General features: G+C 38.0%; 1 protein-coding gene across 2 annotated transcripts in view; it reads left to right on the top strand.

Annotated features, from left to right (window-relative positions):
* RIC8B (RIC8 guanine nucleotide exchange factor B) overlaps positions 1–17,992 on the top strand; it is a 32,352-nt gene that overhangs the window by 8,747 nt on the left and 5,613 nt on the right. For both annotated transcript variants that reach the window (XM_053943164.1, XM_053943165.1), the window contains exons 3-9: positions 2,266–2,874; positions 5,361–5,455; positions 9,958–10,111; positions 10,421–10,516; positions 12,865–13,009; positions 13,155–13,299; positions 15,500–15,619. In XM_053943164.1, the coding sequence (XP_053799139.1) occupies positions 2,266–2,874; positions 5,361–5,455; positions 9,958–10,111; positions 10,421–10,516; positions 12,865–13,009; positions 13,155–13,299; positions 15,500–15,619 (1,364 nt within the window). The remainder of the gene's footprint in view (positions 1–2,265; positions 2,875–5,360; positions 5,456–9,957; positions 10,112–10,420; positions 10,517–12,864; positions 13,010–13,154; positions 13,300–15,499; positions 15,620–17,992) is intronic.

Raw genomic sequence — 17,992 nt, 5'->3', positions numbered from 1 at the left:
AATAAGTCAGAATTTGAGTGGCTTGGTCTCTTTGTAATCAAATAAGTGTTCAGAATTTGGATAAACTGTTACAGACCACCTTGTAGTAGCTGTACCAACAAGGAAGACAATAACTGCTAAGTCTATTTGAAAAGTGCTTAAACACAGAATAAACTAGCATTTTTCTGAAGTTCTGTGAACTGTCTGTTCAGTTGTGTGTTATTCCTCAAAACCAAACAGACTCCACACTTCAGCTTGTAAAGCAGAGTTAATTGTATGGAAAGCTCTCAGCTATAGAAAGTGAACTCTTGTAAGAAGTTGAGCTGTGACTAGGTAATTTGTGGATCTAGACTGGTCATTTTTTGTTTTGGGCATTTTTAAAAACACTTGAAAGCTGCCACCTTCAGAAACATTTAGTGCAGGTCTAGCATACCACGCTTAAATCAGGGAGTTGTGCAGTTCTGTGTGAGCAGCATTAGGTTAGTGGTGAAGAACTCTGTACTTAAGTATCTTTTGCCAGCCACAGAAAGTACCTATATGCCTGTACAAGTGGTCACATGTGGGGTTTTTAGTGCTGTAGTGTCTCTAATATTCTGATAACAGATTGCTCATGTTGCATATGTGATAAGAGATGGGGCTCATTCCTTGTTTTCAAACTTACTGGATTAGTCTAGTCAGGGCTGTGGAAATGCAGTCAAGACCTTGATTGTCTGGGTGGTGCTTTTGGGTGGGCTTAACCCCAGGACAAGCATCCTAGAAATCATATTGTGAGTTTCGCTTTTTGACTTTGTTTACACATTTTCTTTTAATGTTGTTGAAGATAAAAGAAAACAAGTTTAAGTCTTGGGTTGTTTGCTCCCATATTCTTCTGGAGTGTCTGTTCTAGATGTATTTTAGATTTAATGTTTGTTCTTGGTTTTGTGGTTTTTTTTACTTGTAAGTCATCACAGTAACAATACTGGCTTATATGTCCCAAGTGGAACCTTTGTTTTGAACTTCGTGTCAGGGTCATGAGCTTCTGTGCTCCTCACCTTTTCATTGTGGTGGTGATAGTGAAAGTGGAATTCCAGAGACCATTCACCAAGAACCATCTTATACTTTACTAGTATTCCTATGCTTTTTGTAATAATTTCCTTGACACAGACTGCCCGAGATCACAATATGAATTTTGGGTCCTAAGTAGACTTCTGCACCAGGGCTCTTCCACTCAGTGACTGCTCTGGCCTCTTCAGTAATTTATTCATGTTGATGGTCAAGACACCAAGCTAGGGGGGAGAGGAGCATGGAGGAACTGTGTCCTAGGAGGTACAGTGCAGTTTCTATTGTATTGGGAACTTCTTTGTGACTATACTTCTGGTTCTAGTACCCATGAGTAGTTGTGTTGTCTTGAGCATAAGGATAAGGCATAAAAACCCACTGGAGCCCTCTCACATCAAGCAATCTCTTCTGGCCTCTTTTTTCTCCCCTTTGATTGATTGATTGTCCATTTCTCTCTTACAAAAGGTAATGCTTCTGTAATTTATATGTTACAGTTCTGACATGCAGATTATTGGCTTGTTATATTTTCTCATGCTGTATTTATGTGTTTATTTACCTCTTCAGTCCTGTTGGTATAAAGAATCTCTGAACTATTTTGACATCAAGAACAATCTTTGTTGATAAAGCAGCAGCTTTGCTGGTTTGGTAGAACTGCTACAGTCTGCCTTCAAGGAAAACTGCATTATGTTTCTGTGTCAGAGGTGTTATTTCTGAGAGTCATACTTAAAATGGGAGGAGTCTGTCAATTAGGTTGAAGAGGCCACACAACTTACAGCTGTTACCAAACATGGAGTACTAATCCTTGCATGTTAAGTAGCAGTTATTTTGGTTTCTTTTTCTCCCAGCCTCCTGACCGAAACAACCTTAAGGTAAAATTGTGCAGATGCTGTAGGTGTGACTGTTGTACTTGGACATAGTTTTGCTTTCGCTTCTCTCTAGCTTTGTTATTCTTCTGGAGTTTTTAGTCCTGATACTGTAACTGGCAGTGGTGGGTAACAGCTGCCATTTTGGCTTAATGCTTCTGCAAATGTTGATGTATTTGGATTGTGTCCATGAGGAAAGCTGCTTTTGGTGCTCTCTGGAGGCCTTTGGTAAAGTACATATTTTGAAGCGCTACTATGGAATACCTAGTTTCTCAAGTCAAATAAAACCTGAGAAGTTATATGGAAGCTTTGCAAAGTAGTTTCTTATTGCCACCAATATTTTTACACTAAAACTGTTCCCTTTTTCTTTGTTGTGTTTGCCTAGAAACTGTGTGAGGGAATTCTAAACATCCTTGAAAAAGACACAAAAACTTCATGTCAAGTTGCCTGCCTGGAGGCCCTCCGGATTCTCTCCAGGGACAAGAAGGTTTTAATGCCTGTAACCACAAAGAGGAACATGCAGATCCTTATGAAACTAGCAAAGCTGGACACTGTGGAAGATCCACTGGAGAGAGTATCTGAATTTCCTGTGATAGTAGAAGCCTTAAAATGCCTCTGTAACATAATTTTTAATAGTTCAGTTGCACAGAAGCTCAGTTTGGAACTGAATCTTGCAGCAATGCTCTGCAATCTTCTGCAGAAATGTAAGGACCGGCAGCTTGTTGATGACATTAAATGCTTTGATTTGCGTCTCCTCTTCCTCTTGTCACTTCTGCACACAGATATTAGAGCACAGTTGCGTCAGGAGCTACAAGGGGTGCAGGTTTTGACTCAGGCTTTGGAGACTTCCCTGAGTGTAAGATGGACAGAAGAATATAAGGCAGCAGAAGATCGTGACAGGCCTCCTCTATCTTTGCAAGAGACAGATTGTGCCATTGAGGCACTAAAGGCTCTATTTAATGTAACACTTGACAGTTGGAATGTCCACAGCAAGGTAAGGCTTAGCCAAAGTGCTTTTCTCAATTGATTTTGTTTAGACTGCAAGAACCAATGGGTAGATACACAGGAGGCAATTGTTCCTGTTATGACTTGGGCAGAAAATCTTATCTGTACATTTTCTGTGTATTGGGAGAACTGCTTGGCTTGCCTAATGCAAGTTAAAACTGTAAAAAATACTATTTCATAAAAGTTTTAGATTTCCAAAAGAAAATAAGTGTTGTTCACTAATAATTAGCTGGCAAAGAAAAACTTCTTTATCTAAGTGTACCAGATGGCTGCATCTCTGGAGGTTGTGGACTATGGCAATAGGGCAATAGATAGAGCTGAGAGAACTCCCTAGTTTTTCTCTGTTGCATGACAAGTACATCAACTCTCATTTTTAACAAATAGCTCTGATAAAAGAGTGTTACTGTTGTTAATCTTTGTCCCATCCTCCCAACACCAGTTTTGGACTTAAACATTATCTTTTAAGAGGAGATCAAGTACAAGAACCAAATACACTTCCATTGTTATGTCCTATTCATAAGGTTTATCTTGGTTTGTTTTCGTTACTATGTCGGATCTTTTTTTCCTTTGATAAATATGCTTTCTATGTGTTGCATCCTTAAATTTATAAACAGGAATTACAAGGTAACTTTGCTGAATAACCTGAGTCTGTGCTAAAGCAGGGGAATTATACAGGCAACCTTTCTTTTTAGTCCACATCATAGTCTCTAGAACAGTGTTATTTACTTTTCACTGGACATGGTGAATATGCAGCATATAAAGCTGATCAAAATTCTGCAGTAGTTAAAACTTGCAAGTAATTGTTCTCTTTAGTGCATTGGGCTAAACAGCAAACCAGACATTAATTACAACTTTAAGGAATGCAAAACTTGTGCAAAGTTGAAAGTTTATTCCTTGCTTTAATGTCTCAAGGATATGCTGAGTAAGAAAACCTGAAATTTAAGATTTAGTGTTGGAGGGGTCAGAGGAGCTAACATTAGAGTTTCAAGGAAACAAAGAAAGTGAGATTTCTTTCTTCTGTTTATATTCCTGACCTAGACCCTTATTAAAAGTATCTTTGTCAAAGTTCTTTGTACAGACAATGATTGTTCTGGAGATAAAAAAAGCATGTAACACAGTTATATGGAAAGCTGGAAAAAGAAACTGTATTACTTGTTCACCTCTTGAGAGAGAAACTCTTGATATCTGGAAGTTGGTTTACTCTTACAAAATACTGAATCTGGAGAGATGTAAAGCCCAGCTCACTGTCTTTTCCTCCTTAATATCCCAAGCATGCATGTGGCCTTTTTTTTTTGTTGTTGTTGTTTTTGGTTTTTTTTTTAATAAGAGTTTTAAGACATCCCAGGGCAGGAGAAGCTTATTTGCAATTTGAGATAAAGCTTAGATAATAACTCTTTACTAGAAATTCCTAAAAGCAGAGAACTTTTAAATCAAATAACATTTTAGTGGCTGTTAGCTGTTACCCAGATATGTTAGGTGACATTCTGCTTAGTGAATATTCCAGTGACCATTTTAATGGTCTGGAAGAAGAATGAAAGGGGTGTTAATGAAGTGGGCTGAAGGTGTAGAATTCGAAGAGATTACAAACAGCAGAACACATGGAAAATAAATGGAGAGCAGAGAGCTTGGGTATGTGGGTGGAAAGCTCAACAAGATCTATCCTAATATGGAGAGAACCATTTGAAACACCAGTATTTAATGACTGGAGATGGTTTCAAAGTAGCAAAGCCAGACAAGAGCTGCAGGTGGTACAGCTGGCAGATTTTGATGTTGATGCTACAAAAGATGCATTGGGTGCTTTGTGCCAGGTCAAACACTCCGGAACACATGATAGATGCCAAGAAGAGCTGTTGAAAAAGGGTGAGGAAAATGATACACAGTTAAATGGTTGCAGTTATTGGTGTGCTGTTGTGTGGCTGCTGTCTGGTGGGAGATTGGAAGGGGGGATTGCTTGGAGAGAGGAAAAGTTAGGGCAGGTAAGGTTGCTGAGAAGTTACTAATGGAATGGAGGAAAGGTGTCAAGGGAATTAGAAAAAAGAGACAGACTGGGTGGAGGGAATGAAACTTGGCAGCAAAAGGCCTAAATGAGGAGAAGACAAATTAAAAAACATGCATAATCTAAATGGATGAAGAGGTGGCCTGGTGCAAATACAGGAAGTAAGAGAGTGGTGTGTTAGGAACAGTGGTATGGAATTGAGCAAACACTTGTAACTGGGTTTTCAACTAATAAAGGCTGATTTAACTGGAAAAACCTCCCCAGTGAATTTTACAAGGCCTGATTCAAAGTTAGCTTCTGACAGTTATGTAGCATTAAGCATTCATTGAATACTAAGGTACAGTCCTTTTATTGATAGGGATGGATGTTATGATCTAATAGGTATTTTCCATCTTTAACTTTTATTATTCTAGTGACCTGAAACCCTTACTTGCAATCTTCAAAATGAAAAAATATCTTCATAATTTATATTTATATAGAATGAATCTCATCAATTTCGTTACATGGCTGCCATCCTTCGACACTGCTTATTAACCATGGGCCCTACTGAAGAAAAAACTGAAGAGTTGCACAGGTTGGTAGAATTGCAGAACCAATCTATGTTAAAAGGTTTTTGTTTGGTTGTTTTTTTCTAAATAGAGATTACTTTGCCTAAAATCTAAAGTGGAAATCTGAGAAACAATGAAAATTTTAGTTTATTTTGAGTTAATATTGTTAATCTTTTTTTATGAAAGCTATTTTCCTCAAACATTATTTAAGCATATCCAGTTTTCTAGAGAGAAGGTGGCTGGCAAGATTGTTATTTTCTGTCACTGATAATGAAGCTCACCTTTTTAAAATTTTGTTTTTGTGTTCACATGTGTGTATCTGAGGATGAAAATACATATGGAAGTTTTAAGTGTATTTCAAATTGAAGTGAAATGCAACTTCTGTTGTTTTGCACAGAAACTGATGGGAACACTACATTTGAGATTTCTATATGTAAGTTTTGCAATTCTGATGGATTGGGGTGGAAGTAACAAGTTGATATTTTATCCCAATAGTTCTAGGCTGCTTTGTTGGAAATACCAATAATTTTCCTTGGTAATAACATTTTTAGCAAAGATGAGTGAATCACATCAGTTTTAGGTGTGTGGTTTGGATTTTTTTTCCTCCGTCCTGCACCCAACTGTTATGTATTGTCAGCCAGTAATTCAATCAAAATTCAGATTATTTGTGGTGAGGTGGTTGGGTCTTTGTTTAGTGTTACTGTTCTTTCTCTATGACACCCTTATTTTTACCTAGTAGGTCAGCTGTTCACTGGACCTGACAGTACAGTAGCTTCCTTCAGCACTGAAATGTTGCCATTTTCTTCTTCAGAGATGTCTGTGTATCTGACTGTAGGATCTTTCGAAGGTCTTCTGTGCCAGTCTCTAGGAAGAAGGATACAGCTTTTCATACCCAGCAATCTTGAAAGTGTTAAATGACCTTGATTAAAATCTTGGAAAGCTCTTAGAGATCAACAGTCTTAGGAGGTAACACTAAAATCCTACATCAGAGCCCTTCTCAGTTGGTGCAGACTAGTTTGGAATAATTCAGGATACTGCTGCAGTAGTTGCCATGACTGAAGTTAGTGCTGTGTCCTAAAGGGCAGTTAGTGTTTTTCTCTTTGTTGCTGCTTATGGTGGGTGCTTTGTACTGTCAGCCTCTTTTAAGGGAGGGACTAGCAGGAATAAAATCCCTACTGCTGGGAGAATGTAAGAGTTTTGGATAAAATCAACCATTATGAGAGAGTTACAAGAATTACTGTACAGCTGATGCTCTTCTCAAGATCTATTCCCTTGTCCAGAAATCTGACTAGTCTGATCACCCTCTTAAATATATTGCCCTGTAAGATTTAATTGTCTTGTGCTATAGCAAAAGGATGCAAGTTACGCAGGTCCTTTCTGGTTTAGCTTTTGCACACACTTGCAGCTGAGATCCAGAAAGGGCTGTACATGAGGAAGTAGGCAGCTGTGAAGATGATGTAGTGCTGGTGTGATTTCTGTCCTTGCTTTTTTCAGTGTCAAGGGAGATTTTTTGTAGCAGTGCTGCCCACATGGGCTTCAGGAGGCACCAAGTCAAAGCAAAGGCTCTCCATAATTCTGAGAGGGGGAAGCAGGAAAGAAACGAGGACACACATCATTGCCTTGTATCACTTCAGCTGTTCCCCCTCCTCCAGCAGACTCAGTGTAGTGCTACATTAGTCTTTCTGCTATGCTAAGAAAACCACTTTGTCCCTTAGTTAGCAAACTGTAGCTGGTTAAGTTAGCTGAAGGGTAAAGAATGCAAGTATACCATCATTGCTTGTGGTATTTGATCATGATTTACATGCTACAAGAGCACTGTGCAGGATTTGTCTGCTGCGATTCAAACATTTCAGCCTTTTTGTTGATCCTAAGTTTTGTCTTTGAATGCTTCAAGAATGCAATAAAAGCTGAATAATTGAATACACTTTTCCACCAAGACTGTTCATCACAAGGCAGCTCTGGAACAGAAAAGCTATACTCAGAAGTAATGCCCCTGCAAATCTTCAAAGGGACTGGGGCCTGCATCAAAGGACCCCACTTCAGTCCTGGACAAGCACAACTCAATTCCTGATAGGAGCTGCACTAACAAATGAGTAAACTGTTGTTAGCAGTATGTAGCTAAAAGAGAGAGGCCTGTGTCATCATTTGGGCCATTCAGCATGCTGGACTCTGACCGTGCAATCTTTATTGCTAGAGATGAGGTGTGAGTTAGAAAGCAGAGCACAACTTCCAGCTCTGCTTTCCTTCTGGAGCCTATCACTAAGGCAATTATGAAAACTGTGTTAAAAATAAAAGTAAATAAAACAGTGGTGAATGCAGAATAAATTGTATGAAGCATCAGGGAGATATCAATATATTTCTTAAGATCGCTGATCACTTGCACTTCCCTAAATTTGTAAATCTGCAGAACCTGAGATGCTTCAGTGAAAGGTTTGGGCAGCCTGTTAAAGCACTTTGTTTGAATGCCTGTGCTCTGAATGTGAGAGTTGAGGATTTATTTTAGGTGAACACTGAGTGTTGGATACATGCCCTGAGCCACAATGTGCTGATTGTCAGTGTGACTATTTCTAATAAAAAAGCAGAAGTTAGCCATAAAAATATCTTAACTACTTTAGTACCCAGCATTGTCATTGTGGTTCTGTTGTGGCATTGCTTAATGTTTGAATATGAACAACTTAAAGTACCACATGTTAGAGTGAGTGCCATTTTTGCCCACTAACAAGGTTTTAATCAAGGCATTCACTGACTCTAAATAGGCCTTTGCTGCTGAATTTGCATATCAGGAGGGGGCTGGGAGCATGAGTGGGTGGATGTCATGTCCCAGTGATTAATGATCTCTAGGAAGCCAAAAAGGGGAGAGTAATATACGCAGTATTTCTACCCCCTGGAGTAGGAATGCAAACACTATTGTGCATATCTGTGCATATTCACTGACTTCCTGGTAGCTGGAGAATTTCATACACTCCTCTGCCACAAATAAAACTGTCAGTGGAGTGACAAAGATCAGAAAGCCAGGCTTCATTTATTGAAAAGAATAGCTCAGGCACAGTGATCCAGAAAATTAATTTTGTAGGTGTTTGAGAACTTGGTTGTTTAATAAGAAACTGGTAAAAAGAGAACTTTTGATGAAAGGCCTGAAGCTACCAAATATTTGTTGAATTTCTTCTGTTTTGTTTCTGACTATTCCTTAATTATTGGAGAAGAATAACTTCCGTGATATGAAAGACATATCTTGAACAGGATTTAGAAACAAAACAAAGCGAACAGGCGTTCCCAAAAGTAATACGGGTCTGAATTTCAATTACTAAAAGAGCAAAAAGGAGATGGCACAGTGTGGAACAGCCACCCAGTCTGATCAAACCAGAACCAGCACATTTGTTAGAAATCCTGTTATGGTCCGATAGCCATGGTTTGCTTTCTCTTTTGTTAATTCTTTGTTAGAATTATATTAATAACTTAGAAACAGAGGGCAGCTTCTAAGTAGATATTATTAAAAGTCTTAAATGAAGTTGTTTGAAAAGTTTTCTCCAATCTTGGAACACTTCACCAGTCCTTGACACGTGAGTGCTCATCGGTTCATTGATAGCGTTGAGGGATGCAAGGGTAAACCTGAATAGTTTTGTGCTATTTCTAAATACATCCATTTATAAATTTAGTTGGACATCAGCAAGTAAATAATGACAGAATTCTAATTTTTGCAGCATCTGCGTAATTTCTCCCAGTGTTCAGGAACAGTACAAGCCCAAGTCTGTACAGTGAGAACAGGGTAGATAGCAAACTCAAGGCAATGTGTACCCTGCAAGAGACCCTTGCAAAGTAAGTCCCACCTTACTCCATGGAAGAGGAGGGAGGGACCCTGTGGCCTAATTGAAATCACTTAGTAGCCCTTTGGGAATGCTCCTCTTTGTATCCTAGAATGAGAACACTGCCAGTTACTGAAGGGTAGTGCTTGGTGAATAAACCTGAGTCTTTTTTAATGTGTTAAAAGCCTTCTATATTTCATATATACTGCAAACTAAATAAAAATTAAAATATTTCAGGGGACCTTAGAAAAGGCCACTTTGCCCCCCTGTTACAGCAGGAGGAAATGTCCATACTGTATTTTGCCACACTAATGTTGGTAATGTGGATGTATGGTAAAATGTTTTAAGTTTCAAGGAGGAAGAAGCTCTGACTATTGCAAATCAATGTGAGAGTTCCCCCTGCTGTCCTGCAAGATCAGCTGCTGTAGCTTGCTGCTGGAAGCTGTGCCTTATCCATGGGATGGGATACTGTGGGGGCTGGAAGTAATCCTGCACTGCTGCTTTTGGAACTTTTTGTTTTTCTCTTTGCTTGTTTGTTCCAAGAGCCAGCACTCAGGCGATAATGCAGGCCACCTTCTTTAAAACCCAGAGAGGAGAAAATAAAGCATTGTTTGAGTTGTAGGGTCTCTTTCTGATTGCAGTTGTACAAGCAGTTTATGGTGAGTTGTACTCTGGTTTTAATTCTGTCTTCCAAATGAATAATGAATTTTTAAAATCTGTTTCAGCAATGCAATAAACCTCTTAAGCAATGTTCCTGTTTCTTGCTTGGATGTTCTTATTAATCCATCGTCCCAAGAGGAAACAGATATAAAATACAATGGTATGAATATGGGAGCTATTCAGATTTTACTGGATTTCATGGAGAAGAGAATAGACAAGGTATGGACTGCAGGGATTTTTCACAAAAGGGGCCTCTTTCACTAAGGCAAAAAGTGCACACATATATCAAGTTTTGTATAAACCTCTCAGCCAGTACTTAGCACAAATATGGATGTCCTACTAAACTGTGAAATACCTCCAAATTCCTGTGAATATCTGACTATTTCCTATATTTCTGAGGGTGAACATTTGTCTATTTATGTAAAGTTCATATTTTGGCTGTCATATAGAACTTTATTGAAGTGTTCATAGAATTTGAAAAGGAAAGTTTGCTCTTAAAATGTTTATTTGTATTTGGTTTTATTTTAGGGAAGCAGCTACAGAGAAGGTCTGACTCCTGTTCTCAGTTTATTAACTGAATGCTGCCGAACTCACAGGAATATCAGGAAGTTTATCAAAGCTCAGGTAAGTAAAATATTCATCGAAATTTGAGTATGAAGCTAATGATGAACTTTGAGATTTGTACATCAGTGCAGGACAGTGCTGTAGAAATAATTTTTCAGTCATGTAAATCAATAGATATTGTGGCCTGAGTTCCATGATACGTTTTGTAGAGCTGTTAAATAATCACATTGTATTATTGTAAATATTACAATATTGCAAATAAGAAACATTTCAGTGCAGTTAATTAGACTTTTCAGAGCTGTGTGGCAGCAAGTGAAAATACAGGTGTTTTGATAGGTTCTGCCTGAGGTTTAGTTTTACCTCAGCAGGAAGGAGTTTGGATTAAGCCGTGTGTACCAGTGTGTATCAGCTGTCCTGTCCGAGTAAAAGTGTCCCTGGAGAGAAGTACACCTCATCACTTTGTCTCTTATAAGAGCTCTTTATTACAGTATGGACTGTGGCTTTTAACAGGGAAGAAGGTTTCTGTGCCATGGTTGAACACCTAAGGGATCTGTGTAGCTTGGTGGTTGAGTGTGGTGTTTATTTTTTTTTTTTTTTGCTGCTTTTCCTGAGGTCAAGTGGAAAGAAGTTAAAAGATGAGCACAAGAAACAAATCACTCCTCTGGTTTCTGCTGTCCTTCTCCTAAGTTGCAGTGACTTTTGAGTTGCATCCTAGATGCTGTTCCCAGGTCAAAGCTGTGCCTGAATTCATAAATGGAATTTTAAATTAAAAAGAGCATATATTTTCTGCCTCTTTCATCTATACCAGAAAAGTGTTTTTGAGGAATTTAAGAAACTTGATCTTATTGTTAGTTTGTTTTTGTTCACAGCAGTTAGTTTTTAGGATACTTTGCTGATCTGTTAACTTCCAAAAAAAAAAAATTTGCAGAGCCAAGTGTTCAGAAGCTAGAAAATGAAGTTGTCTGCATGTTTTTACGACATCTGGGCATCCCAATGTCAGGATTTAATTGCATGCTGGCTCCTGCCACAGGACCACTGCCTCATATAGTGCAGAGAATGGATGGATGTTGCTAACTGCATGACTGGATGTTTGATACTTTGAATTACCCTCATTGTTAAGTTCTGGCCTTGGGCTTTATTTATTGTGTGCTATTCAAATTGTGATCTGAAGACAGAATGATTCATTTCCTCATGGACTGTCCTATGGCACTCATCACTGTATTAGTATTAGAGTACTCTAAAAACATTAATTCATTCTTACAACACACTGCGAAATGGTAGTCATGGTACTATCCCCATTGTGGGGAGTAAGCAGGGACAAAGTAAAATGTTTTTGCTAATTGTTTGAACACTTGGTTTGAAAAAGACAGTGTCTGTTTTTTCCAAAGCAGTCAATACTGTAGCATTCATGTAAGGATCAGTTCCCAGTGAGTCCAATTTCATAGTAATTGTGCTGTAATTTTGCACAGGACATGACACTTTACATTAGACACCTAGAAAACAAAGGACTTGCAATTTCTTATGATAGCGACATACTTTGTTTTATTCCCTAATAAAATTTTGAAGAGCCATAATTCTTACTAGAGTGTTCAGATCATTAAATATTTCATATTGTGGCCCAGATTTGTTTGCAGATCATATAATATATCCTTGGAATGTGAAAAAATTTACATAGATTTTGAGTCTGAAGTTATCCACACAAGGAGGCACATGTTAGTTTGTGTCATTTGTGCACTACCTGCCTTTCTTGAGGGTTGAAGTTAACAATATTAATGACCTCTAATGAGAAAGTAGTGTATTTGAGGAAATGTTAAATAGTGATATCTCCAAAATATTTCTGAAATTTAGCATGAGCTTTTAAAAGTATTTTGTGGTTGAAGTGTGCGTTTCCTCTATATGTAGGGCCCATTTTTGAAATTTGGTAGTAGAAACTTGTAGTAGAACTTGCAATGTAATTATTTTCCTGCTTTTTCATTAAGTACATCATTGTTCTATATAAACTACACAGCATTTTTAGAGTGTGTCCTTAAAAACTGGTATTTCTAATACTTTTGCAAGCTACATGAGGAAAACAGAAGAAACAGAGAGCATGAGGTTATGGCTGCCTGTTGAGCAACTCTCCTGGGACACCCATTTATGCTCATAAACTCCTAATACTTCTATTTTTAAAGTCTACAATTGAGACAGTATTTTTCTGCCCAAAATGACAGACCAGAAAAATTAAATATATTAAGAAGCAAGAGTCACTATTAATGCATATGGGCATAGTTGTCTGATTTTATTGCCTTTTTTTTTGAAGGACAGAGTATTTTTTTGTTCTGTTGGCTACGTTTGTTTTTACAAATACTGGTTTTGCAAGACATTTCCATGCATTTTATGCTGTTCTTCCCTTTCTTTTGTGCTGCCAGGTACTGCCCCCATTAAGAGATGTCTCAAACCGTCCTGAAGTTGGCACAACAGTGAGGAACAAACTTGTGCGCCTTATGACACACGTTGACCTTGGAGTAAAGCAAATTGCAGCAGAATTTCTTTTCGTTCTTTGTAAAGAGCGAGGTAAAAATTACTTTTTCCTCTCCCTTTTGTATAAGGTCTTGCTGTAATTGGTGTATTTGCTGTAACTCTCAATTCTTGTAGCACTCTGGTGGGGTTTGTTTTGTAGCTGAGTACAGCTGAATAATTTTCTGTATCCTCTTTGCAGTCGACAGCTTGTTGAAATACACAGGCTATGGTAACGCAGCAGGATTGCTGGCAGCCAGGGGCCTGCTAGCAGGAGGAAGAGGAGATCATTGGTACTCAGATGATGAGGATACGGACACCGAAGAATACAAATCTGCAAAGCCAAAGTATAGTATTGTTTTCAATTTCACATATCTGTGGCAAGCACATTTCTCTCTCTCTCAGGATTTTTTATTGAGGTGCACAGAGAGAAATGAAAGAGAAAACAATTTCTATTTCTGCTCCATGTTTTTCTCTTGTGGAATGTGTTTGGAGAATTGTTTACCTGGAGTGAGCTCTTGGTTGGATCATGGTGGATTGTTTGGGCCTGAGAGCCAATCGGATCCACCTGTGTCTGGGCTCTGGAGAACAGGGTCACGAGTTGGGAGTGAGTTAGATATGATAGTTAGAGAAAGTAGCATGTAGTATTTAGTATCCTCTTTTATATAGCATATTAATGTATTATAACATAATTATAATAAAGCAATCATTTAGCCTTCTGAAATGGAGTTAGACATCATCATTCTTCCCATTGGGTTCGCCGACATCAACAACACATATCTTGTTGCATTTTGGATTCTTTTGACGTAATTTTGGGGCTTTTTACCTTTTTCAGAGAGGCCAGTTTTGGAATGGTACGTGATTATATTAACTCCTGTCTTCTACTGATTTCATGGTCTAATTACTGAGAAACCAGCCTCTAATAGTGACCATTATGTAGTCAGATATGGTTGCAGGCGGGGAAAAAAAGTTACTATGAGAATGATTTAACATCTGAATAACTACTCAAAATTCAAGTGTGGAAAGATTTTTGAGGAAGTGATAGGAAAAAAATTTAGTAGCAAACTTAGCAAGGATGGATTTGTCCCAGATTTTTGAGGAACTCACATGAAGTTTGCCAAGCTTCTAACAATTGTTTGTGGGGTATATCTCTGTAATGGAGAAAGTAATGGCGTTAGATATGGCTAAAGGGTTTAGCCAGAACTTTGTTAAAAAGGAGAAAACCAGTAGGTTTAGTTTTAATTTTGGTTTTGACTGAGTTTCATGTTGCCTGGTACTAAAATTTTCCTAAAGAACCAGGGAGGTCAAACATGTAAAAATGGGAGGAGCAAAATAACTTGTATAGAAGTCATGCAGCAGGAATCCAATATATTTGTTTGAAGAATTCAGTGACCACGTAGAAGCCCTGTTGATTTTTATTAGTTGTAATTGATTGGGTGTTAGAGGTTTTAGTTTGACGTGCTACATCTAGGATTTGATGCCATTTTAAAGATGTTCTGAAATTGTTGATAGTGGACATCTGAAGTGTTAACATTATTCTTCTATTTTACTCTGTTTTCCTTGAATTACACAGACATAGGTATATGGTGGGTGCTTGTGGTTTATTGAAAGATTGCTATTAAGGTACATGAACAAAGGACAGGATTAAATGTATGAGATTTATGAGTTACATTGCTTCTATGCTAAGAAATTAACTCTAAACCAGGATGTTTCTTTTTATTTCTGCGCTTCAGGATTTTTTTTCTTGCTATTTCCTCTCTGCTCTTCTCTCAAAAGCCTGACATTCAGTTATATGCATATAAGTAAAACTATAACATCCATTTAGTTTAAAAGCTAACACTTACATGAAACATTCAAGATAACTGTCAGTTGATTTATGCATCTGATTTTCAGTATTGCTGTTAAATATTGTGATTAAAATGTTTGAAAGGACAACGTGCCCTGAAAGTTTTCTTTAAAACTACTTCTCTGCTTTTGTTACCACTTCTGTATCACTGTTCACTTGTATTAACAGTGAAAATAAAGCTGGCTTTGCAAATGCTCTAAGTAACGTAACTTAATCTGGTTTGACCAAAAAATCATCATCATGGAAGGGCAACAGTTAACTAATTTAATGGAAAATTAACTTGAACCTGTCTATATTTTTAAAATTCAGCTTGTACAGAATTAGTTTCAGACATGTATCTGTCATCCAGTTCCCTATTTATGTCATTAGTACTAATGACATTGTCATTGTTGCCATCATCATTCCCCTGGTTTCAAACTGTTCCTCTCTGGGTTCCAAAAACAAGAACTAGCAGCCTGTGCATTTTTGAGCATTGACAAGATATTAATACAGTGAATCCACACAAAGATACAGTCACGATTCATTAGAAAATACAGTATAAATATGAACCTTGTCTATTTATAACAAAACCTTTTGTGTGCAGCTCAGACAGTTTTAGTCTTGATGGTTTCTGTGAGTTCTTCTTGTTTCCTGCTATTAAGAAGATAGAAAATGTACCTGTTCTTGCAGAAATATAAACTGTGTTGTTTTTTCACCTCCAGCATTAACCTCATCACTGGTCACTTAGAAGAACCAATGCCCAATCCAATGGATGAAATGACAGAAGAACAAAAAGAATATGAAGCTATGAAGCTTGTCAACATGTTTGATAAACTTTCCAGGTATTGTGTTATAGCTGCTTTTGAGAGGTAGTTTGTATCCTGGCTCTTTACTAAGACCTAGTGCTTCAAAACAATGCTAGAATCAACTTCTTTGTAGGATTAGAACCACTTTAAATTCAGAGAAAACGTTTAGCACTTCAAAGAAAAGAGTGATATGTTGCAGGACTTCGGAGGAAACCTCTTTTGGAGAGGTTTGGACAGAATTGGGAAGATCTGGTGGTGAGGGGACCTGCCTCCTGAATAGATAGGCTTATGGTAATGAAGAGAATTTCTTCTTTTAAAGTATGGGACACAATGTAGGCCCAAGGCAAGCATGGTTATTTTCCCCAAGTTAATGAGCAGCATCTCATTGTAACTACTTATGCCTGCTGCTCTTATATGAAGAGCAAATACAGTGTGAAAATAGTTGTTGTCAGAAACAATAAATTGTATAATGGAGTAATTAAAAGGGAATTTACAGTTAAGTGTGGACTGGATTACAAATCAGCCTTTGTAATTTGTTTTATGTGACGAAGGTAATGGCATGAAAGAAATGGGTGCTTAGTGTGACATAATGGTGTTACAGTATTGATACAGAGAGTTGATCTTCAGTTCATAACTTTCTGTGTACAAAAGAACATAGACCTATGCTGTTATCTCTAGCTTTTTTTTTCTTTGGCTCAATATGCCTAGAATTTACTGTTTTTTCTTTCCTCATACTTGTAGCCATATTGGAGTGATTGCTTGTATTTTTTTTAATTCATAAGTAAAGTTACATTCTTGAGAAACACTTATGTAATACTAATTTGCCATTAAACTGAGCTGTAGGAGGTAAATATTTAAGTGAATCCATTCTTCAAATGTAGAAAAAAACTCAGCAGCTAGAAATGTGCTTGTTTTGTTGGAGTCTATAGATAGTCAATTAACAAGATCTATTGAGAGAAATTCAGCAAAGCAAGTGTTTTTTACATCTCTATTAAGGATTAGGAATATAGCAAAAGATATAGGAGAATCAGTTTTTTACATTAGCTGTCAAAAACTGAATTACAGGCAGGATTGAAAGCAGAGTAGGAACTTAAAACAACTGATCTGAGACTATCAATGAAGTAATTGGATATTTTTTCACATTATTTGCATGGAAGGCAAGTGTACCATGTCATAGTCTTCTTAGGAAAGAGAAGAAAATCCCGTGCACATGTAATCTTAATTGAACTACTCTGTAAAACTGAATGTTTTCTCTAGCTATGTTAAGCTAGAGAATTAAGATGCTGAACATCAAGGGTACCACAATAAAATGACTAAATGGTCTAAAGCGTTCTTTGAAAGAAAGATTGAGGCTGCAGACAAGCTGAGACTGAAGTCAGTTGCTGTCACTGCAGCAGTTACACAAAAACTCCCAATGGTTACTGTGGCACAAGAGCCCTTTCAGTTTGGAGGGTTGGAGACACCTGCTGCAGTGCCTGCCACAGGCTGACAGTGACTGAGCAGCTGCTGCCCTGTGTCACCACTTATCCTCTTGGCCAGCAGCACTGCTGTCACCTTGGGCTTGCTGTGCCCCTTACATCCACCTGCAGTTTCTTTTATAGCACTTAGACTGCTTCAGGGCTGGCCCTCTGTGGTAGGGTTTTTGTTTGTTTAGTGTTGTGGTTACTGTGGGACAGTGTTGTTGATGTGACTCCTTTAGGTGCTGTGATAACATCAATACAATCATTTCACTGTTCTTCCCACACTTTTTGTTTTACTAAAAATAGGGGAGGAGGAAATGCTGGCAGGAAGGAAAAAGAAAGTAAAACTTGGAATGGGGAGGCTGTGGGATATTTTTCATCAATGTAATGGAGTGCAATTGTGGGCCCTACAGATGTTAAACAATATGGGAAGTTGCCAGTCTTGCATATAAGGAGTTAGTTCCATGCTGATAGTAGTGGCAGTCCCTCCATGATTTTGGAATAGGACACTTGTGCTGCCTCCAGCTTGAGCCCTTCAGTGCTGGCAGTTTGCAGACTTAATTCTACATGGAATGCACTTCTTACCCGTGGTTTGCACCCTACAGATGCAAAGCAGAGGTTGCTTGGTTGGAGTTTTTGGTTGATTCTGGGGTTTGAGTCTTCCTTTGAGGCAGAGCGCTCGTGGCAGGTTTCCTGCTTCTCCTTCTCTCTCTTGTCATCATAGGAGGGGAAATGTGCTATGAACAGGTTCAGTTTAATGCAGTGCTTTACTTATAGAGAGGAGGAAGTTGAACAGGAACAAACAACTTCTTCTCATCTTGAGAAAGTGTATATAATTTAATGTAACCTGAACAGGAGCTTAGAGTAAACTTGTGTGAAGTACAGCAAAACAGGTTTACTTAGTTCACTGGTATTGTCCCAGCAGTGGAGGTTAAGTTTTAAAGAGCTG

This window comes from Vidua chalybeata, chromosome 5 (genome assembly GCF_026979565.1).
Source record: "Vidua chalybeata isolate OUT-0048 chromosome 5, bVidCha1 merged haplotype, whole genome shotgun sequence".
NCBI classification, from domain to species: domain Eukaryota; kingdom Metazoa; phylum Chordata; class Aves; order Passeriformes; family Viduidae; genus Vidua; species Vidua chalybeata.
Note: the sequence above shows the minus strand (reverse complement) of the source record. Positions and strands in the feature narration are given on the sequence as shown.